The sequence below is a fragment of the Ambystoma mexicanum genome, chromosome 5q, assembly GCF_040938575.1.
Source record: "Ambystoma mexicanum isolate Mex_15411 chromosome 5q, UKY_AmexF1_1, whole genome shotgun sequence".
In the NCBI taxonomy this organism is placed as follows: Eukaryota; Metazoa; Chordata; class Amphibia; order Caudata; family Ambystomatidae; genus Ambystoma; species Ambystoma mexicanum.
Window position 1 is genome coordinate 593030555 of NC_090933.1, and position 25706 is coordinate 593056260.

General features: G+C 45.1%; 1 protein-coding gene across 1 annotated transcript in view; it reads left to right on the top strand.

Annotated features, from left to right (window-relative positions):
• The window catches only part of TGS1 (trimethylguanosine synthase 1), a 1067587-nt gene that overhangs the window by 753567 nt on the left and 288314 nt on the right, over positions 1-25706 (top strand). The window contains exon 11 of the mRNA XM_069621061.1: positions 21061-21277. Coding sequence (XP_069477162.1) covers positions 21061-21277 — 217 coding nt within the window. The remainder of the gene's footprint in view (positions 1-21060; positions 21278-25706) is intronic.

Consider the following 25706-nt stretch of genomic DNA (forward strand, 5'->3'; position numbering starts at 1 on the left):
TATTTTTTTTAATTTATTTTTTCTTCCGCCCTCCCGACCTCACTTACCTTCTTTTTTGTTCTGGTCTTGGAAGCAAACGCGCTGGGAACACTTCTGTTCCCAGCGCGTCCGCTCCCGATGGCCGCCATGGAAAGGGAAAACGGACTACGTTTTCCCTTTCCATGGCGGTGGGCATTTTTTTGCCTTTTTTTTTTTCTCTGTTACGAAACGTGTTTTGGAACAGAAAAAAATGCCATTAGCACCCTGATCCAATGGGCCGGGGTACTAATGGCAATAAGACCCTCGGCGGCGGGCCAATACCGCCGCAGGTAATGCCCAGGGGCTTCATTACCTGGGGCGGTATTGGCCCGCCGCCTCGGGTGTTATTGCTACACAATTGGTGGCAATTGAAATAGAATATTCATTGCAACATTTGCATAGGAACTTACCCCACTTTCATTTGTAAATTTGAATGGGCCAGCAATTTCTGTACCTGAGTGCATTTTTCGTTTTTTCTGTTGCTTCTTTGCCGACGTGCCTGGTTCACATTCCCCAACAGGTTCTTCTATGTTTGCGGCAATTGAAGAAACTTTAGCTTCTTTTCTTTTTTTTGCAGAATTTCCTGTTTCATTCTGTTGCATTTCTGTTTCATTTACTTTTCTTTTACCACGTTTCACTTTATCTGGAACAGGGTATTGTTTCAGATGAGGGGTGTACAGTGAACGCAATCTATTTTATTCTAGAATGCAAGGAATATCAGCTTTGACTTTACTTGAATCAAAGTTAATTAACAAAAGACCGTCAGTGTACGTAAGCGTGATAATGCTACGTAGCTCATGCCTTCCTTAAACACTGTCTTTCCTATATCTATCAATGCTTTATATAGGGTAAGACCTTGGGATTTATGAATGGTAACTGCATATGCAAGAGTTAGAGAAAATTGCTCTCTACGTACATACATGCTTTGAAGAGAAGGAATCGAGCCATTGAGCGCCCTATCCTTTTTACTTTTGAAACGTTATCAAAGCAAATATTTACAAACTGAATGCTGTTATCACGTGGGTATGATTGAAAGCCAACAACTGTGCCCAGTGCTCCATTAACTAGCCCTTGCTCTACGTCAAGGTTACGTTTAAGCATTACTGAATGTTCTAAACTATTTAGTCTTGTAGCTTGCTCACACATGGGTGCTGTCAAACCATGTATGTCTAGTTTGTCTGTGGCGCTAATTTCTATTATTATTGCTTGCATTTCTTTCTTTAGCATTGTTTCATTGAATTTGAAACAGCTTGCAAGAGTTGGCATTAAGGCCATACAATTGACATTTTTGTGCGCAATTTGTTCCATAACATCAGTTGCGCATGCATTATCGCCATAAAGTGCATGTATATGCCGCTTTTTCAATACAGCTTGTGCTTCTTGCGATAATACACCAACTCTAATACTTTTTAAGATGTTCGCATAAGTGAGATCTGCAGATTGCTGCATGTTCATTTAATTCTCTTTATTGGAAATGTTGCCAAAGGTTAACATTACCTATGCTACCAACAGTTTTCCGGCACAGTTAATGGCCTAAAGTTTTAAAAATCGGTTCACCTTTTACTGGTGTCAATTGTAGAAGATCTCTGAAAATGATAATGTGTTTCCCAGCAAAGAGTTCTTCCGTATTACTTTTAAGTACTTCTTGCAATCTGAGATGAATCAAAGCCAACATTAGATTGGAGACCATGCTCACTTCATCTATTAGTAGCATTTTCATTTGCTTCAATACTCTCCGTAATTCCATTGCAGCTTCTGCAGAAAGTTTGTAGTAGTCTAACTTATTTTGATGCTCTACTGGAAGCAGTAGTAATCGGTGTAAAGTCACACTGCCTATGTTGTAGGCCGCTAAACCTGTGGGGGCTGTTACAACAGCTGACAGTTTGTTGTTTGTCAATTGCTGCAGGAACTTGCTAATAATTTTGATTAAGAATGTTTTCCCTGATCCAGGTTCCCCACTGACGTACAGCAGTATAGGTTTGTAATTTTGGCAGGCACATTCTTTATTTTCGTGCTGTACGCCATGCACAATTTGTTTTGTTACCTCTTCAAAAATGGTGCGCTGATCGTTGTTAAGTTTTCCTTGTTGCACAGTTAAGTCCTCTGCATCTTCTTGATACTGATACATGGTGTTCTCTACTTGTGCCATAGCAACTTCAGCCTCATTTGCTATCAGTGGTTGTCCTAATGGCTCTTGACTTCCTGTTACAGAAGGTTGACTACTGTCGGAAGAGTCTTTATCTAGTTGGGCCTGAATTTCTTCTTCTTGTTGCTGTTCATTGTGTAACATTGTTTTGTACTGCGTAAAGTTATCATCGGTGATGGTGCTTTCATTTGCTTTGAAAGCATCTTCATAGCACTCATAATTATCTAGTATGTCTTCCTCTTTTCTCCATGGTTTGAAAAGTTGTAAAAGAGACATGTAATATAGTTCTTTCTGTTGAGGAGTTTTTAATGACAACTTCACATAATTAATTAAGCTTCGTTTGTTTCACTAAACTGCCTTCACAATCGGTTACTCTATATCTATGTTTACTTTCATCAGGTTTTACATTATTTTTGTATGCAAAGTTTTGAGCTATGCGGTACAGACACATGCTTTCCAAAGTGGTACTCCTGTTCGGATAGTATGTGTCCAGTAAATTGTTTTTCAGAATGTCTTGGCTGTTGGATCATTCTGGCAATAGTTTCTATGTCCTCATATGATTTAGCACTCTTTTTCTAAATTTTGCAGGACCAAGACTGAGCCATACTATGTTGTCTGATTTTCCATACAAAGCAGTGCCGGTTAAACGATCTGCTGCTTCATAGGCCCCACATTCTCTATGAGAGAGCATTTTTATGCCTAGGCTGTACAATTTCTGTGATAATGTTTTGTCTGATGCTAGGTCATCCCAGAGGTCTTGAAGCTCTGTTTTTTCTGCTTTTGTTAAGTAGGCTGTAACATATCGTGCAACAGCAGTTGAATTGTCTGCAATGTACTGCACATTTATGTTTGCATTCCATAATAGGGCAATGATTGCATTATAATCATTGATATATTTAGATTCTTCACTTCTTTTTATGTAATACGTGTTTTTAGGTGATTTACCTTTAACACTATGTCGAACTGAAGATATGAAGTTGTTTACTTCACCTGTTTCTGTAACTTGTTTGGAGAAAGCAAAGCGGCATTTGGTGTAGTATTTATCTTTGTTTTTGTATTTACGGCAACAATATTTGCCACATTTGTGTCTTTGTAATTGTAAAATCTGCCCATGCAGCTCACTATGACTCTGTTGTGAAGGGATTTCACATGTGACATATTTTTGGATAAACTGCAAAACAGTGCTATCACTGTCGTGGCCAAATTTCGGTGCACCTTTGATCCATAACAGCATGTGAATATGTGGTGCTCCTCTCGCTTGATATTCTTTTCTCCAAAAGAAGTGTTGCACTTCTCCAAGGGGAGGAACACTTTTATTGCAAATAAAGTGTAGCATTGCAATGAAACGATGATGGAAATATCTTGAGACATTAACTGGATCTAGAGAGCAAAGTTCTCCAGGTGTTAATATATCTATATTATTTTTGTTGCTGTTTGCTATGCGTAGGAACTCATGCAAATCTTCCCATGCGTATTCTGCACAACGTACCGTAACAAACCAAGTTGGTGGTCCAAGGTTTCTGATCATGCAACGCACGTCTCCGTGCCGACTGAACCAGTATTCCTTTGTACCGCGCATGTTTGCAAACAAATTTGTTATACTTGATTGTAAAACCTCATCTTTTTCTTGTACTTTTTGTATTAACTGCGTAGCTAACATATTTTGAAAGTACGTTCCAGATTTGAGAATGTGTGCAACTCCATAACATAGTGTTGCTAATTCACTTTCGTACAGTAGGTGGAATATGTATTCCACATTTTGTCTAAATCTGGGATCTTGGGAATACATTCGTAATGAGCGGTATTCTGATGCCCCAGTCTGATTGGGTCTATCATCGTACCTCCCACCTTTGCCAGTAAGAAATAGCAGTGGAAAAGCACGTGCTTCTATACTTTTTTCCCAAATACTCATTGGTGACCCTTTGGTTTGTCGCATTTGGTAAGTTTCTAGTGCATCATCTATACTTTCATTGGAATGCAATGGATGAATTGTGTGTAATGGTCTAACAGAGTGGATACTGTAGCTGGATCCAGAAGTTTGAATTGTCCAGTTTCTGATGGCTCTTGAATTATTTCAGTTGTTTGTCTTAAGCTTTCATCAATATTTATTTCCTTGTAGTACACATTGTTGTCTTTTAGATATTGCAATGCTTGTGTAACTTTGTGTAAGTCTACTAATTGTTGCCAATTTTTTTTGTCCTTTGTTGGTACTCCATTTCTCCAGCATGGGGTCTGGCATGGATTCACATGCTCATGAATATTCCCCGTCGTCAGGCTGGGAATCCTCGGTAAAGAAAAAATCAGTATCAGTTTTGTTTCTGATCTGTCTTTCTTAGTAGTAACCAATCACTGATCTCTGGGTCATACTGGCCCCAGCCAATGACTGCCCTCTCCCAAAGCCCCGCCTCTGGCAGCCATCCTCAGATTTTTACCGCACGTTCAAGTGTTGGGAGTCCTCATGCTTAGCTCTCAAGTTTTTTGCTGCGTTTTCGCGCTTTTACAGGATATTTTCTCATTGTTTGGTTTAATCGAGCCTCAAGCTCCACCGTTTTTACTTCCGATAACGGGGACCCGTTTCGGAATTCTTCTATGCCCCTCAAGGGTGAAGTTTTAGTCAAGTTTACGCTTCTTGGAGGATTCCGGAAGATCTGCGGCCTACCTCAAGGACATGGCCCAGGACAAGGGAAACTCGACGCCCGCATCCAAGCTGTTCAGGTGCTGCCCTGGATGCGGATTACAAAATGTTTTCAAGGAGGACGAGCATTCCCGATGTCTCTACTGCCTTCATGAGGACAAGACGCACGTGGAGAAGGACTGTGCGTTCTGCAAGAATCTTTCGGAACGGACCAAACAAGATCGTCGTTCCCGCCTCGCCGCCTGGCTGGAGAAGGGCACAGCAGGTGAGAAGGCGAAGAAAAAGTTTGAGCAGCCTTCTAAGTCCTGTGAGGGCGCCCCGGCGACGGGGGCCCAACAGAAGGCCAAGCACTGCGAGTCTGCGGGCACCGGGAGCGCCGAAAGGTCAGGCTTGGGCTGCCAGGCAGGGCACGACTTCCCCAGCATGTTCAACCACGAGCCAGCGCTCCGGTTCGGGGAAGAGGAAGTCCGAGAACCCGGGTAAGCAGCTGGAACGGCCCTGGTCGATCTCGAAGGGACCCGAGGGGGAGCGAGGCGCTGACCCTCCCCCCAAGACGAAGGCCCAGGACGCACCTAAGGTGGTGAGGGCTTTGATCCAGCTGGCAAAGGCCTCTATCGAAGTGGTCGCTGCGACCCTGGCGAGGTTCAATGGCCTCAACGAGAAATTCGAGAAGGTTCGATCCCAGGGGACGGTTCCCGCGGAGCAGCCATCCCGTCCGTCGCAGCCATTACCCGAGCCCCAGGTCGGCGGCAATTTTGTTGGCGATCCAATCCTTATGTACTGAGATAAGGACGAGGTTCCCACGGACCCCGACGGAGGATCTAGAACCAGGCCCTTCGGGAAGCCCACCCCGCTCCTCCCTTCGTGCCCGCGAGGCCTGTGGACCCCTCATCCCCCTCGCCGGACCCTAGAGAGGATACAGCGATGGATACAGTGACGGGGACGGATGACGAGGGCGGCGAAGACACAACGGATATCCCGTCATCACCCCCCCCCCCCCCCCTCGGGATTCTCCACCCGACGAAACTGGCTCCTTTCACACCATGATAATCAGGGCATCTAACCTCTTCCAGCTCTGCCCTGAGGAACAGAAAAAGGAAGGGTTTCTTTACTAACGACGAGAGGCCAAGAGGAAGACGGTCCTCACGGTGCCGTTGCTCGACGACATCTGGGACGAGGGGCTGGCTATCCTCAAGAACCCTTCCACAACACCCGCCAAGAGGGACAGGTACGAGAAGAAGTACTGAGTCCCCGATGCCGCCCACTTGTGCCTCAGGGCCCAGCCCACGCCGGACTCGTCTCGGCAGCGGCCAAGAAGAAAGCAGCGGGTGCGGCGGCTTCAACTTCGACTTTCCCGCCGGACAGCGAGGGCAAGAAGTTGGACTCCATGGGACGACGAGTCATCTCGTCGGGGGCGATAACGATTAAGGCAGCCCATGCCTTAGCGATCGTGGCCCGCTATGACAGGGAGCTTTGGTTCAAGATAGCTACCCTGCTAGACTTCCTACCGGTTGACAAGAGGGCGGAGGCCCTACAAATTCTGCAGGAAGGAGAGGTGGCGTCGGATCATGCCATAACAGTGGCAACGGACATTGCCGATACCGGATTTCGCCAACTGGGCAACGGGGTTTGCCTCCGACGACGAGGATGGCTCAAGGCGACGGACTTTCGCCAGGACGTCCAGACCAGAGTTTTGGATATGCCGTTCGACGGCAACAACCTTTTTGGGAAGATGGTGGACGGGTCGCTCCAGGCCATCAAGACTGACTCGGAGACAGCCCGGGCCTTAGGGGTACTTCAACAACGACGGCCCTTTCAGGGCTCCGGAGGCAGCCAGGGTGCCTCCAAGGGATCCAGCGGTGGCTCTTCTACATACCGCCAGACGGCCCGCTCCTCGTCCCAGGAGGCCTACAGAGGTCGCGGCAAGCAAGGGGATCCCGCCGTCGTCGTCAAGGAGGCCAAGGCGGCAAGGCCTCCTCCAAGCAAGACTGAACCGGCCGTGGCGTCGGGCCCCCACCGAAGCACCCCGGTGGGAGGCCGGCTGACGAAGTTTGTCAGCGTGTGGGAGTCCATCTCCACCGACCGTTGGGTGCTGGACACCCTGGCCAATGGGCACTCGCTGGAATTCCAAAAGAAGTGTCCTCGCATTCCTCCCATGGCCAGGAAGGAGAATCACGTCCCTCAACTGCTGTTGGAGTTAAGGCGATGCTCAAGAAAGGTGCCAACGAGCTCGTCCCCAGGGGGCTCAGGGGCTCCGGAGTGTACTCAAGGTATTTCCTCGTCCTACCCCAAATCCCACCTGGTTCCGTCGCAAGTAGCACTGTTTCTGGGAGCGAAGCTTGATACAGTGGGGCAATTGGCCTGCCTGTCGGAGGAGAGGACGAAGGCCATTCTGGGCAAGGTGCAGCGCCTGCTAGCCACGGACGTGGCCAGGGTGAGGTCCATCAAGTCCCTCCTCGGGATGATGTCCTCATGCATCTACCTTATACCCCTTTGCAGACTTCGGTTGCGTCAGCTACAGGAGTTCCTCGACGCCTGCTGGTTTCAGGCGACGGGCTGCTTCGAACACAGGATCCCTCTCGACGAGGAGTTCCGTCGGGCGATCCTATGGTGGGGTACCCGTGCGCACCTCACTACAGGCATGGACTTTCAGACCCCGGCGTTTCAGGAGACGGTGACGACGGACGCCTCTCTGGAGGGTTGGGGGCCCACACCGGAGATCTCCACGCAAGAGGCCTTTGGCTCCCGGAGGAGAGGTCTCTCCACATCAACATTCTGCAGCTTCGAGCAGTGTTCTGGGCGCTCAAGTCGTTCCTTCCGTCCCTCAAGGACAAAGTGGTGAGGATCTTCACCGACAACACCACCACGATGTTCTACATACGGAAGCAGGGAGGCACCAGATCCCCACCCCTATCCAAGGAGGCCCAGGATCTGTGGCACTGGGCCGTCGCCCAGGGGATGTTTCTGGTTCCCTTCCACTTGTCAGGTATAAAAAACACCATCACGACTCACTCAGGAGGGAGCTGCGCTCGTGCCACGAGTGGGAACTATGTAACGACCAGGTGGATCGGCTCTTTTGACGATGGGGCAAACCCGGATCGACCTTTTCGCAACGGCGACGAACTCCAAGTGCCAGAGGTTCGCCAGCAGGTTCCCGCAGCCGAGGAGCATAGACGATGCTTTCTCGTTCCCTTAGGACGGCCTGTTTCTATACGCGTTCCCTCCGTTGCTGCTCCGTCTCATCAACCAGCTCAAGAAGTCCAGGTGCAGAATGATCCTCATCGCACCGGCGTGGCCGAGGCAGATCTGGTTCCCGGACCTTCTGGACTTGTCAACGTCCCCACCAGTTAAACTGCCGGCGGACGCGGATCTTCTCTCCAGAGAAGGAGGCGCCATTCTGCATCACGACCCGGAGTCGCTGAATTTACAGGCCTGGCTCCTGCAGCACTAGAGTTTGGAGGGTACGATATCCCGGCTGACTGCAGAGAGGTTCTTGCAAAAGCCAGGGCGTCCTCAACTCTCAAGTGTTACGGTCATAAGTGGAAGAGGTTCTCTGTCTGGTGCCGTGGACAGAAGATTAACCCTCTGCGGATTACGGCCCCTCAAGTACTGCCGTACCTACTGTCGCTGGCCAAAGCTGGACTGGCTCACGCTGCCATCAAAATACATCTGGCTGCCATCTCCCGATATACCAGGACGAGGGGACGGGCGTCCTTGTGGTCTCATCGCCTAGTGAAGGAATTTATGAAGGGACTATTTCGATCGTTCCCGCCAGTGAAGGCTCCTGCCCCGGCATGGGAGCTTAATGTGGTGCTGACCACGCTCCTGGGGCCCCATTCGAGCCTGTGCATTCAGCGCCTTTGAAGTTCCTGTCATGGAAGACAGCGTTCCTCATGGCCATCACCTCTGCACGACGAGTGGGAGAGATCCAGGCCCTATCTTGCAAGCCTCCATACTTGACTTTTCATGACACGAGGGTGGTGCTGAGGACGCACCCTTCCTTCATGCCCAAGGTGCCGTCGGACTTCCACCTCAACGAGCCCTTGGTGTTACCAGTTTTCTTCCCGTCGCCTTCGACGCTGGCCGAGAGGACTTTGCACTCGCTGGATGTAGCTAGAGCGCTGAAGTTCTACGTGGACCGCACAATGAGTTTTCGGAAGACGTCACAGCTGTTTGTGAACTTTGGGTCTGTGAATCAAGGGAAGGCTCTCTCGAAGACTTCCATTTCCAGATGGCTCTCCGGCTGCATCATGCACTGTCACCAGTTGGCAAACCGACCGCTGCCCGGCCGTCCGAGAGCCCATTCGACCAGAGCGATCGCTGCTACCACAGCGTTCCTGTCTGGTGTGCCCCTGCTGGACATCTGCAGGGCTGCTACGTGGAGGTCGACGCACACCTTCACAAGATTCTACTGAGTCTATCGGGACTCCAGGGAGGAGTCCAGGGTCGGCCAAGCAGTGCTGCGCAACCTGTTCGCCTAAGGTGAGCCTGGTGAGGAGGTAAGAATTGCTAAATGTTGAGTTTTGGATGTAATGCTTAATGTTGAGCCTTTGCCACCTCCCGTGGTTGTGCATGTGTGTACTGCTATGTATTCTTTTATTCATGAGCATGTGAATCCATGCCAGACCCCATGCTGGAGAAGGAACAAGTTACTTACCTGTAACTGTTGTTCTCCAGCATGGGTCTGGCATGGATTCACATGCAAACCCTCCCGCCTACCCCTCTGCGGCTCTTCACTTGGTCATACTGCCACTTTGCTTGCTACAAAATCTGAGGATGGCTGCCAGAGGCGGGACTTAGGGAGAGGGCAGTCATTGGCTGGGGGCAGTATGACCCAGAGATCAGCGATTGGTTACTACTAAGAAAGACAGATCAGAAACGAAACTGATTTTTTCTTTACCGAGGATTCCCAGCCTGACGACAGGGAATATTCATGAGCATGTGAATCCATTCCAGACCCATGCTGGAGAACAACAGTTACAGGTAAGTAACTTGTTCCGTACACAACTTTGCCGCGAATGCCTTTCACCAATTCAGAGGGAGGTAAATTTGCTGTTTTTGGATGAAGGCGTATAATTGCTTGAAATGGGTGAACTGTTTGAATTATTATGCTCTCATACAAATTGAGCTGTTGCAGGATTTTTGGTAATGGTAACCATTCCAAATTATTTGTAATTGCACGTGAAGGAGTGCGGTTGTTGTCTAATTTTTGCAGTACAGTAACTGCAACATATTAGACGTTCAGCTACTTCATATTTGCTTTCAGCTAAAATGTACAAAGCTAATTCAAACCATTTAGAGTCTTCATTGTTTTCTATTTTGTATGCTATGTCCACATTTTTTGTGTTCCTTTTGTAAAACGTTCTGCAACAACATACACACACATGGTTTGGTACTTCAGCCGATGACCTTTTAAATTTTAGTATTTCTTTTCTGTATGTGTGTAATAGAAGGTTGCTATGTGCAGAATTGTCGCTACTATGCTCTAAAACTGTTGCATTTTCTACGTGGCACTCACTTCCAAAATACTTTTTCTGAATATGGTCCATTTCTTTTTGTAAGTATTTGGGTGTACCATGCAGAAGTGTGGTATTTAAATTGCCTAATTCTGAAGCTGGACTTTTTGCACAATATATTTTATACACTAAATTTCTTACTTTAGAATGATGTACTGATATTCTTTTGATATCATGGAAGGTACTTTTACAAATAGACCCAGAAATGCAGGCTAGTGAATGTCCTTTTAGTCCTGTGTGTTTTTGCACTACCAAATATCCATATTTTGCAGCACTTTGATTTTACTTTTGTCTTTACCTTTTACATATTGATGGAGGAACACACGTAAAGATTTGAAAGCTTTATTTGGAATGGCACACATTGAGGTGCACGGCCATTTGTATACTGGACGGTGTGGTTCTGCTGAATCGAGAGGTAATTCTGAGTTTTCAGAAGACAGTTTTTTAAGCAGTGTTTCTTGTTCCATGATGGTAGTATTGATTTTCTCATACCCACGTCCACTGCTATGGATGGCAATTGTCTTTGTTTGATTTTGTTTGTATACTTCTTCATTGAAATATGGCGCTCTGGTTGTTGTGTGACTCCATTCACCACCACAAACATGCAAAAAATTATTTTTGTTCACATTCCATTTATTGCTGAGTTTCATTTGTGGTTTGGTATTTACTTTTGTTAGTGCTTTCATCCTTTTTAACACTAATATGAACAACTTCCTTTTGAGAAGGATTGCACTGTCCACGAGTGCTTGCAGAATTAACTTTCTACGGTACGTTTTAAGGGGTGAGGATGACTTTGCCAAAATACTTTTTTTACTATGGGTTCTTCTTACACTATCAGGATTATTAGGAACATTGTTAGCTGTACTGGCAGCTGTTTCTTTGACATAATTTCTGTGTTTTGTGATACTTTTTGATGGAGGACGTACAGTTTTGGTAGTTGAGACTTCTTTTATTATGTTACCCAATTGCATTAGGTGGTTTGTACCAAGATTCTCCCCTAACTCTACAACAGGTGGAGCTTACATTGGGTACCTTTATTTTTATTTGCTCTAATTCTGCGTTCCTTTCTACAGAGCTGCTTTTTGGTAGGCATTCTTTGGTGTCTGTTGAGAAAAAAAAAATATTCTTTGGTCTGTTGTCCAATGTATGTGTGCTGTGTGCATGTGTGCCTAAGTGTGATGGGGAAACTCTTTGGCACGGTGTGTCAACGCACAGTGATCTCTAACTATCATTTGGTAAGGCTACTTTACTGTTTGCATAGTAGTACAATGTGCTTTAGATGAGAGTACACAGTGCCCTACTTGTGCCGAGAACCATTATTAATAACCAAAATGGCAAAAACCTGCTACCGCCACTTATTTTGATAATCTAACCTTCTACAGATTTCCTATGTCATTTCAGTACTAAGCACACAGCCATTTGTCAGCCATTCCACCTGTTAATCTTTGTCCTATAATTGGATATTTGTAGGCAGAATGGTTTACAAATGAATGCCTCCTTTGGTGCCCAAAGTAAACAAATAACCCACGCAACCTCTTTAAGGAGAAGTTACAATATGAAGGTTGTACTGTACTTACTTTTTTGTGGAAGATGCCAAGGTTTCATCGGATATGTCGTCTGCAGTGTAGATGTTGTTGATTCTCAGGAGAGTAGTCTTCACTGTGAATTAAAAAAACAATATCAATTACTTTGTCTGTTTGCAGCCGTCATGATACTGCAGCCTTTACTTGTACTTCTTTCATCATACGATTTAACTTTCATGTTTCAACCCAATCTACGTGCACATTTTACTTCTCTCTGCGCGCTCTTTGTATACTACTTTGAATATGGTACTTCAAAGTCCTTCAAAATATCTTTTTTAGGGGTTTGGAAATGCCTTATTATTTACAAAGTGTACTATGCATAGGAGAGAGGTTTGTAAGCAATAGGGCAACGTAGTAGATGGGCAAATGTTTTGTACTTCTTAATGCAAAGCACAATGTCCAAAAATCGGGAGACCCTCCGAAGGACATGTCAGCACCACAATCGGGAGCAATTACTATTGTCATACGATCACATTGCTAGTAGCATTACTGTTGGCAGTACATAGGACATAACTGCACATACAAAATTAAGGTCGGCCCTAAATTATATTTCTCAACTCAAACGCTTTTGGCGGGTGTCACCCGCTTTGTAAAGGGCAGACTCACCCGCCAAGCCTCCTGCACGGCCATTCATTCCAGTGGGCATGTCACCCGCCAAAAACAAAATCAGCTAATTTCACTTGCACTTCACACAAAAATGGTTGAGAGCTGTGCCTAAATAGGCATGCTTGCAACGTATGTACAGGTTATGCAGAAGAAAGTAAGCAGTCGTGCATATTGTTAACGGCAAATCGGCATTCTTGCACTTTACAAAGGGGAGCGTTGTTATGTGCTTCCTATGGAAATTTACTGGCATTATTTTGTCTATTTTAAATTATAAGGCTTCCATATGTACTCTAATTAGAATGAACATACTTGCACTCTATTCTGATGCATGTGGTCATGCATGGAGCTGTATGTAGAAATTCGCAATCCTTGCACAGTAGCTTGTAAAGTAGGTTCTTTGCAATGGTATGCGATTTCCATTAAGAATCATCGACAGTAATTTTGAAGTACGCAATGATGATGACGGAGTTAAAATTTGCGAGGTTCTATGTGATTGGTGGCTGACTGTGCGCCCGCTTTGTTGTGTCCAATGATGGACTCGCTTTGGTACCGCTGTAGAAAGGGTGGAAGGACTGGGTAAGAGTTACGTGCCGCACGTAGGCAATGCTGGTCTGCTGGTAGGGCATGTCACATGCGGGTTTCTAAAGCTAATTCTGCATGGAAAGACAGCTATAGCCGTCAGCCAATCAAATGTTCACATTACTCTTTTGTGTCGAAAGACGGTGCACACACTGAAAATGGCAGAGATGCAGAGGGTCCGTGTTTTGCTGCTCGTAGACATTTTTGTGCAAGGCTTACAACACTATGCCGAGAGTAGGCATGTGGCACACCATTTCGATGTGCGAGGAGTGGAGGTGGTCTGGAGCGCTGACACTGATGCCAATGCTGCGGCAATTCTGCAAGTTTGCAGAGACATGCGTAGAATGACCACTCCTCATGTGGTAATTTTGCACTACGGTGCTTGCCACTTGGGATACCTGACTTCACATACTTTGTTGGCAGATTTGGCACAGTTGGTTGAAGCACTCATGACCATCTTCCCAACATCCAAAGTTATTTTTTCTGCTTTACTCCCCAGACTTCAATGGACCAACACTTCTGTTTTCTGTCCAGATCAAAGCATCGGGAGATTCACCATCAATCGCGGCGTGCGTGCATTCATGCTGCGAGTTGGTATGTTTTTTTGTAGCCACGATAACATTGCTCCCAGCAATGCGCATTACTTTGAAGGAGATGGCTTGCACTATCCTCTTTGGGAAATGCGATGTTCTTTTGGAACATAAGGCTTGCTTTAGAGAAGGTTTTTTAATGTTTGCAAGAGTACAGCAAGGAGAAAAACTACAAAAAAATGCATAAAATACCACATGTCTGTACGATATGTGGCCAAAAATAAAATGGCACTTCTCAGAGCCTATCTTTAAGGGGAAAAAGGGGACTAGTACTTTAATGTACCATCGTCACGCTCTGCTCCTCTACATGTCCGCGAACATGGCGGTAGTTAACTGCCAGCACATGACACCACCAGGGACTGAAGGGTGGAGCTGCATGTAAATGAGAATGAGCGGCACTAGGGATTGGTCCATAAAGTTCAGTAGGTGTGTTCTGAACAACGTACTTTAGTAAGACTGTCTTCTCCCTCACAGGACACTGCACAGCCATGGCTTTCCATGCTCGAAAACAGATTGTCTGGATTGTGGGAGTCTCATGGATACATTGAATGAAGGTGCATGCCGAAAGCTGCAGTTTATCTACAAATCTCGGATTTCCACATGCGGAAGTGCACTGGCGTCCTCAGATATACTCATCATTCATTGTGGGGGAAACAGTTTAGGCCATGTATCTGGAATTTCTTTACAATTTGCCATGAAGGTAGGACTCGTGAAGCTCATGGACATGTTTCCAAATTGTCAAATACTTTTTTCCCGTATTGCCCAAAGACAAATATGGTTGTGTTCTTCTGCATTTGATCCACAAGTGGAGAAAGCGAGACGCAAGGTGAATAAGGCTGTGTGTGCCTTTTTAAGAGATGTTGGTATGTCCTCTTTCCACAATGAAAACATTTTGTTTCGTAGCAATTTCATTTTCCGCAGAGATGGAGTCCACCTCACATATGCAGGCAATCAGATGTATCTTCACAATATACAAAATGCATTGCGCCCTCTTTTGCAATCACACTAACCTATCTGACAATCCGTTTCACCCAATCCACTCCTTTTCAACCCACACAACACACCACCAAAAGGCTCTTTTCAGAGCCGCCACTTACTCCCAACGTACACTTTATTGCGTTTGCTCCGCTTGCACCCTCCCTTTTTGCCCTCTACGACTGTCTGCAAACTTTTGCTGAACTCCGCAGGGCTCTACGGCCTTCACTTCATAGTTCTATTGTTACACTGAGAAAGGAGGCTCTGAAAAGAGCCCTTTCTGTCATTTTTGTTGTTTTTACGTTCATTGACTAACAGCACTCCACACACTAGGAGAAGAGGCGAGAGGAGGGTAAGGAAGAGACACCAGCCACGGGGATAAGAAAAGGCAACTGAACATATACATATTAAGGGTGATCTTTATTTTGGTAAGGAGCAAATCTTCTGGTGCTCGCTGACTGCAGCCTCAAAAGCACTTTGAAGACTCTCCCCCCCTGCAGAGTACTGCGTCACAATACGTGCACACTACTGTCACCTTCGAAAGGTAAGGGTCCACAGCATTGCGAATGGCTTGTGAAGCAGCTGGAGGGAGGCGCTCCCCCACAGGAGTGTCTCTTGTGGTGGGAGGATCGGATTCCGACGATGCTGTGGAGGAACTCAAACGACTACGCTCTTCACATGGCACCACCTTGCGAATGTCCGCAGTGTGGAACAAAGTGAGGTGGCGCTTCATGGTTGTCGTACCAAAACTGTACGCTCCAAATCTCCCGCGACTCAACACCACATTGCACTGGTTACACTTCACAAGGTTCGCATGTGCTTTTGGTATGTTCCCATAAACGGAAAACAACCGCCACACCCACGACTCCCGGCGAGTGCTCCTAGTGCGGAGTTCCTCCACTTCATTCTCTTCCTTCTCTTCTTCCACAATCTCTACATCCTCACTCAAATATCTCTCTGCAGGCCCTTGGTGAGGTGGTGATGGTGGCGGGTTTGGGGACGGTGCAGAGGATAATAACCCAACAGCAGCCATGGAAGCCATAGTAATTAGTTTCTTTTTCATCATTACAGCAGTAAAGGCAACGCACCTCTATCTGCTATAGCTAGAAGGACAATGAAGATGCGTTCCGGGGGTGTGGCCTTTGGAAAGGGTGCAGGGGTTGCCTCGTGACCATCTTCATCCTTACAAAGCGGTACACTCATTTTTACACAGCAACTCCTGAGGTGGCCTATTGTTTGGGATGTGTGAAATTACATTTTTCCACTCCACAATACTTTGCCTTGTGTCTACAAGTTCATTTTTAGTGTTGCAGAAGCACACAAACCGCAGAAACTAGTCCCCACACTCAGCATAGGTGCTGTCACAAGATGACGTCCTGAACACATTCGCCCCCTTCATGAAAGTCCCCTGGACAGCAAATGCAAAGCATCACACATGCGCATGCGCACAAGTGTCCTACGGACAGTGTTCGGGTTCTCAAAGTACTTCAAAGTGCGACACAAGTGAGACGGACAGTTAGGAACTGGCACAATGTTGCCAATCCTTTAGTTTGTACTGCGCATGTGCTTGCATGCTATGTTCACTGTACGGACAGTTCCAGTGTCCTTAGGACAACTCCATTTTGTTTCTCTACGACCTTGCTGCCCACCGTGCCTGTTCTACGGACGGCACCATTTTGACTACGCCCAATACGAACAGCTATACTGTCCGTCACACACTCCCTTTCTACTCATTTACACCCATTCCGGACATCTTGTGTGTTCTACCACCATGTATTATCTAGTTCCCAAGCGGTACGCCGAGTTAGTATATCCTTTGGACACCCCTTTCTGGTTATGTACGCACATTGTGAAAAGATGGTGCTGTCACACATCACATCCATCTTACTTGGCATTAGACAGAACCCACATTCCATTGCTTGCGGATAGGTCGAACAGGTGCGCTGTTCGCAAACATTTTATGTCTTTTTAAAAAAAAAAAATTAAACACTTACTCTATCTCTACAAAATCATTTACTATATACACAAAAACACATCAATCTAAAGAAACAACAGGGGAAGCGGACACTGAAAGAAATATCAGTGACATCTTGCTACCAACATAATAGAAAGAACCCCTTGTAGGTAGGGACTTTTTAGGAATATTATTTTCACATGTGATTTCATCAGTGATGTCATCAATGATATTTGTGATGTCATCTTTGATGTCCTGGGTGTTATTCTTAGCAATGCACATAGATGGTGCGAGTTATGGTTGCTTAGCTTACTATAATGGGGGAATGTGCAATGGTGTTTGGTTGCACTGTGAAGTATAACATTCCTTTAGTGAAATTTTTTCACTGATTGTACATCTATATGTATGGCAGGGAAGGAAAAGAAAGGGTCTAAACAAGTGATGTCGTCTTTGATGTCAGCATTGACATTTGAGATGACATCTTTCATGGTCTGGGTGTTAGTGGTAGCAGTGCACAGGGGTGGGGGCAGGGTTGGGGGCTTAGTTTACCATAACTGGCGAATTTCAGGGGTTTTTCGGTTTTAATTTGAAGCATAAAGGGGAGGTGGAAAGATTTTTTTTTTTAGTGAAGTGTACAGGTTTTTGCTAGGGCAACTTAACCATAACGTCCCCCTCAACAAAGTTTTTTTGTAGTATATATATATATATATATGGTGTATAGCTATGGGGCCTTGTAGATTGAGCCAGAGAGAATAAGTGAAACACATCAGGAATAGATTTACATTGTAAGAGTGGCACAGAGATGTACCTATATGCACATAAAATTGATTTTAAAAATGGAGGCAGCAAGCAATGCAGATGGTGCACAGGAAATGCAAAACACCCAAAATCGAGTTTAAAAGCACACCCCAAATTCGATTTTAAATGAAGGCAGCAAACCTATTGCACAGGAATGGCAAAACACAAGTGAGAGTAATAAATGCATTGAAAGGGATTAAGTTAGTTAGATGACGATGGAGAAGGTGCAGAGCACTGACAATGCCACATGGGAGTTAGTTATGGAGGTCTGCCAAACTCACTTGACTGCAGGATCGTGCTGCTCCTGCAGCACTGGATGTTGGTCTGGGGCTGCGGATCTCTCCCCCTGATGCTTCTCACTGTGCGTGGATGATGATCTGGTGAATACTTCAGTAGGCCTCCTAGTGCATGCTGGGAGGGATCCCTATTCCCCCCTGAAGGTGTTGGGCCCGGACTGTGACACGATATTGATGTATATATGTTTTACTTCGCTTTGATATGTTCAGACATTATTTGCCTGAGGTGCTGCTTATGTTCATGTTTATGAACATAAGAAGGGATATTTACCAATTTACTTTGACAGTTAGCATGGATTTGGATTATAAAAACCCATGTGAAGTGTTGGATGTAAGCAATACGTTACACATATAGGCCGCTAGGACCTGCCACCACTTTCGCAGATGACATCACATCTATCCTAGCAGATGAAACGAAAACCAATTCTCAGATTATTTTATTCAGAGACTTCAACCTGTGTTTTCAAGACCCCAATGACCACAAAGCCCTGGACACTGCCCTTACCCTCACTGATTTGGGCTTCTCCCATCGCATCTTAGAACCCACACATATCAAGGGGGAGAAGCCTTAATTGGCTGGTCGACCTGAATTGTAATGTCAACCTAGTGGCAAACTCACCCTGCTTATGGTCCGACCATCACACGATCACCTTTAACATCAAAGCCAACAACCAATGTCCTAGACAGGACATCAGGACATAGCACCCCCCAATTTGTACTAGAAACAAAAAAGATGTAACGCGGGAGACACTGCTCCCCATTATCCTACCCTTACTAAACAATGCATCTTTCTCATGCACAAACCCTACATCTCTAGTGGATACTTTCAATGACACCATGCTTAAAGCTATAAACGCCATTGCCCCAAGCAAATTACGGAAACCTAAACCACGTGCACACCTCAATTCATGGTTCACACCACATTTAAGAGTGTTATGCAAAGAAAAGAGAAACTCTGAAACCCATTGGAAAAGTCACCCGTCTGATGCTAATAAGGACAAACTCATCAAAGCATCCCTTAACTATAAAGAGGCAATCTTTCAAGCTAAAAAAGATTCATATAACAAGTGCATTCTGCAAGTGGAATCCAACACCAAAGAGCTCTTCAAGATCCTTAAGGAACTCGAATCTCCAACCACCCCCCCCCCCAACCTCTCCCCAGACAGTACATGGTGCGCTAATATACAAAAAGCTCTCCAAGATAAAATTTTGACACTCCAATCCAAAATTAACGCCCAAAAATGTAGCCTTCAGCCTGATTCACAGATGAACTCTCCCATTGGGAAAACCACCCGTATTATGCACACCCATAAACCCTTCAGCTTTTCGCCACTAACTATCCACGAGGTAGAAAACATTATCAGCAAACTCAAACCATCCAATAGCCAGGGTTACACATGTCCAGCTCCCATAATCAAGGAGGAGGCTACCCATGAACTAGCCCCTTTCATCACTCTCTTAATAAACACCTCATTCAGCTTGGGTATTGTCCCTGACAACCTCAAGGACGCCTGGGTTATCCCCCTGCTTAAAAAGAGTCGCTAGACTCAAGCATACCGACTAATTACAGGCCCATCACCACCGTTCCTTTTTTGCTTAAAATCCTTGACCGCGCTGCTTATCTACAGATCCAGGGCTATCTGGAATCCAATAAACTCCTCAGTCTCAGACGTCTAGTTTCCGCCCCAAGCGCGGTACAGAAACTGCCCTCATCGATCTTAAAACCCAAAACAAAGATCTGAAAGACAACAGAAAGCTGGCCCTACTATTACTTTTAGACTTGTCAGCAGCTTTTGATTTGGTGAACCACCATATTCTCTGTCAGCACCTTAAATCTGCAGCCCATTTCTCTGATAATGCCACCACTTGGATTAGATCCTTCCTGGAAAATAGATACATGAGGGTCTTCTCCCCTTCTGCATCCGCTGATCCATCCCCAGTACTGTGCTGGGTTCCCCAAGGATCTTGCCTCTCACCCATGCTCTACATGTTCACTAAACTACTTTTTGATATAGTTGACTCTCTGGGTGTCATCTACACGAATTATGCAGATGACACCCAAATACTCATCCCCATCACCGGAGACCACACAGTCGACACAAAAGCCCTAAATGACGTTTATCAGGTCATTAGGTTTGGATGGCACAACATGAGCTTTGTTTGAACGATGATAAAACAGAGCTTCTCATCCTGGGCTCCCATCACCGACTCAGCAAATTATACCCCATCTTCAAATCTTTTATCATCGATGGCAAGACTATTAAGGTTTCTAACGATACTAAAACCTTAGGCATCTATCTTGACTCAACCATACCTCTCTCTCTAGACAAACCAATGCCGTCATCTCAGCATCCACTTACACGTGCAAACTCATCACAGCATGCCGTCAGTTCCTTTCCACGTCTAACTGCACCATCCTTGCCAGAACCCTTATGTCCAAATTGGACTATTGCAATGCGCTTTATTTAGGAACTAGTCAACGGAACTTAAATAAGCTCCAGGTTATTCAAAACAACGCCATGAGGGCTGCATTAAATATTCCTACGAACCTGCATATATCTGACACCAGACGCAGCTTACACTGGCTCTCAGTAGCCCAAAGAGTCTCACTTAAGACTCTCACCCTTACGCACAAATGCCTGGCCAACCAGGCTCCCAACTACCTGGCAAGCCGTCTCACCGCTCACACTTCCAGCCGTCCTCTGAGAGTAGCCCAAGCACTGTCTTTCTCTACCTAGATTCAAGCTTCAGACAGCCGGGGGTGCCAGTTTCCCCAGTCCTCGCCACCAAACTGTGGAACTCACTCCCGCACTCACTCAGAACAGAAACTTCCTTCCACTCCTTCAAGAGTAAAGCCAAACTGTGGCTCATTGGCCAAAACACATATAATCACCACCCAGCACCTTAGCCCACATTTCACCCTCTATGACCAAGTACTTCCCTCACAGTCTACTTGTATTCTGAATGTATATACAATATATAGTTCTTGTAAGTATATTGCTATGTATATTTCTTATTGTATATCTGAAAGTGTTTTGTATGTATAGTTTCTATTTCATGTTTCTCCTTGCTGCACGGTTTGAAACCTGATTGTCATTGTAACCTAATATATGCGCCCAGATGCCTTTGTCCCAGGCACGCTATACAAATAAAATAAATACAAATACACATATCAAACGTTGAAAACCATGTGCTTAATGGGTTAATCAATTTAAACTGTCTGCTCTGAAGGTAACATTTTCTAGAATTTGTGTGGTCATGGTTGTTTTCAGTTCTTCAGCAGATAGGAATTTCCCAAGATTGCCGAAACGACAGCAGTTTTAGTCCAGTGTTTATTCTCATTCTGCTTTCTCTTCACTTACAGTGATTGCTATTGATATCGACCCTGTGAAGATAGATCTGGCTAGAAACAATGCTGAGGTATATGGTGTTGGAGAGCAGATGGAATTCATCTGTGGCGACTACATGCTGCTTGCCTCAGACATTAAAGCAGACGTTGTCTTTCTCAGTCCTCCCTGGGGAGGGCCTGACTACGCCAATGTGGACACTTTTGACATTGGAACAATGATTTCACTTGATGGATATCCTTTCAGTGTTGTGTATCTGTATATCTTCTCGTTTGACGATGAGGTTTGATTTTATTCAATTGAAACACTTTTGATATTGGGAGCCCTACTGTCTTCATTGCTCCTTTTGTACCATTGAGAGTGGCCTTCCTTCAAAAGGTTGCAAGCTCCTCTTCGGAAGTTCTATAGCATCTGATTGTAACTGCACTGCTTCTTGATTGTTTTTCTTTCTCATTTAGACTCATGTGAACTTACTGCCTTGAGTGCGTCACAGATGGCTGTAAGTACACCCATACTTCAATGGATGGTTCAAGGGTTTTTATTGCATATTTCTCAAATGATACAGTATTACGACTGTATGTGATTAAAATGTAGCAGGTTGTCTAGTAACGATCAGTAACACCTACTAGCTACAATTCGATCTTTGCTGATGACCTAAAGGTCTTTACTTTTTTTTTATCTTACTCCTTGTGGGGTTCTTCTAGGTGGGAACCTATCCTACTGACTCCCATTGATATTATTTCAGGATATTGTGAGGAAACAGGAATGAGACGCAGACATAGAGGACTCATGGTGATTGGTATAAATATTTATTAAGTAATAAAGGGGTTTGGAAAATGTCTCACTGTCCCTAATCTAGGAGGTGTACCTCAACCAAAAACTAAGGGTCTGTCCTGTGTGAAGATGTCCAAAGCAGAAATGTCCTATGTCTGAAATCATATCCTAGCCCTCTCATTCTAAAGGTAACTGTAAGCTATTAAGGTTTTGTCTATGGCTTGAAAAGTGCAAAAATGTTCAAGTTCAATAAAAAAGTATTAATCCAATAAATATTCCAAATTGATAATGTTCACAGTTCCATAGAATGACTCCCTTACCCAATTTTCTCTCCACCGAAACAAAAGTTCAAAAGAATAACCAAGTTCTTTGTTGCCCAAGAGGACAACTGCCTCCTCTTGGTGTTGCAGTTAACTCCAGGGGGAAAGGACTCCCTTCCCCAGGTCTTTTCCACATTCAATGCAATTCAAAATCTGAAGAGCAAGAATCTTCCTTGGGATTCTCTTTTCAAAATACCCCAAAATGCAATTCAAAATCCTAATGACATGAGTTTTCTTGGGATTCTCTTTTCAAGATATCACAACTTGAGTGTGGGTCCCAGATACACAAAACACCTGGTACAATCCCTGCCAGGCTCTCTCATATAGTTCCTTTACACAATTTTATTTTACTTTTACTTTAATTCAAGCATTTATAAAGCGCAGACATTGGACCCGTAGCCGTTAGGGCGCTGACAAACAAAAAAGCAATGCAGTAGTAATGACATATGGGGACTCATGGGGGATAAACCGGAAGAGGAGATCATGCAAATATCCTTGTTTTCAGCTTTCTCTTAAAAGGTTCCAACTTAGTTTGACATCTAAGATCAAGGGGAAGATAATTCCAGGCTTTAGGTGCAGCAATGTAGAAAGCTCCCTTTTCTGCCTTCTTAGATCTGCATTTTGGAATTGTTACATGTTTCTGATTGCATGATCAAAGGGATCTGCTATGAACTTTTTCTGCAATAAGATCTTGCAAATATCCGGGCATAATGCCAAGTGTGCATTTAAAGGTAATCACTAGGAGGCGGAAGCGTACTCGGGCCTCCACCGGGAGCCAATGCAATGGTCTTCTGGCGTACGAGGCGTGGTCTCGTCTGGAAAGATCCATGACCACCCTCACTGCCCCATTTTGAATAACTTGTAATCTGTTACCTTCTATTTTGCTAAATCCAGCTTGGAGGCTGCAACAATAGTCTATTTTTTCACCTACAATAGCTCTTGCTACTGCTTCTGTGTTAGCCTGTGTAATGAGGGTTCTGAGATAAGCTAGGAGCTTAATATAGTAAGCCGCCGCAGAGACCAGGCACCCAACATGGGCCTTCATAGTGAGCTACTGGTCAAAGATGACACCCAAAGTTTTGACTTTCTTTTAGGTGGTTATCTTGACATCCCCCAGCTGAAAGCCATCATACGCAGGACCCAGTTTAGATGTCATGCGCTGCGTTGCAATAATCAACAACTCTGTCTTTGCCTTGTTAAGGGCCAAGTTATAAAGCATCCAGTTCTCGATGGAAGCATAGACTCTATTCAATTCATCTTTGTCCCGAACATGATCACCAACCATGCGGACGACACACTGTGTATCGTCCGCATAGTTGGTAAACATGATGCCTTCCTGATCCAACAAGGCAAAGAAGGGGACCATGAATATATTATAGAAGCATGGGGAAATGCAGGCGCCCTGCGGGACACCAAATTTAACAGACACAGGGAGGGCCTCAGCCTCCTCAAAGAAGACTCTGCTTTCACTATTGTTCATAAATGAAGCTATCAAGCCTACCCCTGTTGGGGAAAAATTGGCTACTTCCTCCAACCTGGCGATCAATATTGAATGGTCGGCCAGGTTAAATGCGCCCGATGAGTCCAAAAGTATCAACATAGATGAGAGACCATTGCCCATCTGATCTAGGAGCCTGGGCTTCAGTTCCAATAATGCAGTCTCAATCCAATAACCCACTCTAAATCCAGATTGGCGACAATTCAAGACGGGAAATTTATTCAGATGCTGAGCGGTCTGCCCAAACGCCACCCGGTCCAGGATTTTCAATGAAAATGGCGTGTTAGTAATCGGCCTGTAGTTAAGTGGCACCGCCATAGGTAGGCCAGGTTTTTTAAGAATAGGGGTAACCCAAGCTTGTTTTAGGTCTACGGCACATGTCCTTCGATAAGCGATGCAGTCACAAACTTGCAGATGGCTGCGAGTAGGGTCGGTGGATAAGATTTTATAATCATGGCCGAGCAGGGGTCACCTTTACAACTAGTACTTTTTAAATGTTTCACTACATCCGCCAATTCGTCAATCGTAATAGGAGAGGAATTGAACTGAGGAATGGAGGGGCATCTTTTATACAACTCCTTTTTAACCTTTCTGGAGTCTGTTGGAGAGTCGTCTTTCCTACGTAATATGTCTGCTCTGATGTCATTCAGTTTGTTAGCCATGGTATCTTGAATATCCTGACACCAAGCCACATCCTTTACCACTTGGCTAGCATTTGGGGAGATTGTGGTTTTCTCTTCTTTGAGTATTTTAAAAAGTTCCTTGACCTCTGATTGAGCATTCAGGATTCTTGAATTGAGAGAATTTTTCTTGGCATCCAAGATTGCCCATTTATCAACCTTGGCAGCACCTTTGTAGGCCGCCAATGCTCCTGGAGAGGGATTAACTTTCTAGTGGTAAAAAAGTTTCAGAGTAGAGGATCTTAACTTTTGTAATTCAGGAGAAAACCAGGGTTTGTTTATAACCCAGTCCCTGACTTTTCTATATTTCTTAGGAGCTAAGGTATTAGTCATAATCTCCAAATTGGATAACATCATTTTAGGGATCCCTGCCGCAGAGTCATTGGGGGATGAACAATTAATAGTAGGGCTCAACAGGGGTTCTATTCCTTCCAGTGTAATTGTCTTGGAGTTTCTCCCAAATATCCTGTGCGTCCCCTTATTCTTCAATTATTTGGGGAAATCAGCCTGGATAGAGAAGTGTACAAAGGCATGATCCGACCATGGACAAGGAGATACCACAAAGTCCTTTGTAGTAACTTTGGTGGTGGAAATCCAGTCTAGCGTATGATCCCGATTATGGGTTGGTGATCGAATCATCTGCTCAAAGCCTAGATTGGCCAGGGCCGTCTCCAACTCAGCGGCTACAATATCTTCCTTGTGGCCCAACCAATAGTTAAAATCGCCCAGTATTAGGAAACTTGACTTGGGCTTGAGGATGGACAATAGGTGATTGGTCAATGCCATAGTGAAGTCTTCTATCAGGGAGGGTGGTCTGTAGATGAGAAGTAGGTTCAGAAAGGATTCTGCATGGAGTCCAATTTTCACATTTAATGACTCACTGCCGTTCATAATGAACCTGTTTGTTTCACAGATAGTTAGCGAGGATTTAAAAATCAGCGCTACTCCCCCCACCCCCCTCCCTTTCTCTCCCCTCCTCTCTATCCTGTCTGACCATAGCATATCCTTCTGGGATAGCAAGGTTGAGGGAAGGACCAGCTGCCCTGTGCCACCAGGTTTCGGTAATCATGCATGCATCAATATTCATATCTTCTGTATAGGTAGCAACCTCTAAAGCGTGTTTCACCAAGGATCTTGTATTTAGGGGTAAACAGGCTATGTTGTGAACTGGTGTAATATGGTGACTACCTTTCAAGCCTTTCCGTACTACCCCCAGTGAATTTTGTATGGGGGTTCCTAACTTGCCTGCCAGTTCCAAGTTGGCATTAATTAGACCCACACTCCCCTGCGCAAAGTCATGAGATTGATTCAGAGTCGTAGAAGCCAAAGTAGCATTCAATTTATCTACATTAGACGATAGGGGCATAGTGCTAATGGAGGAGGTTTGCAGC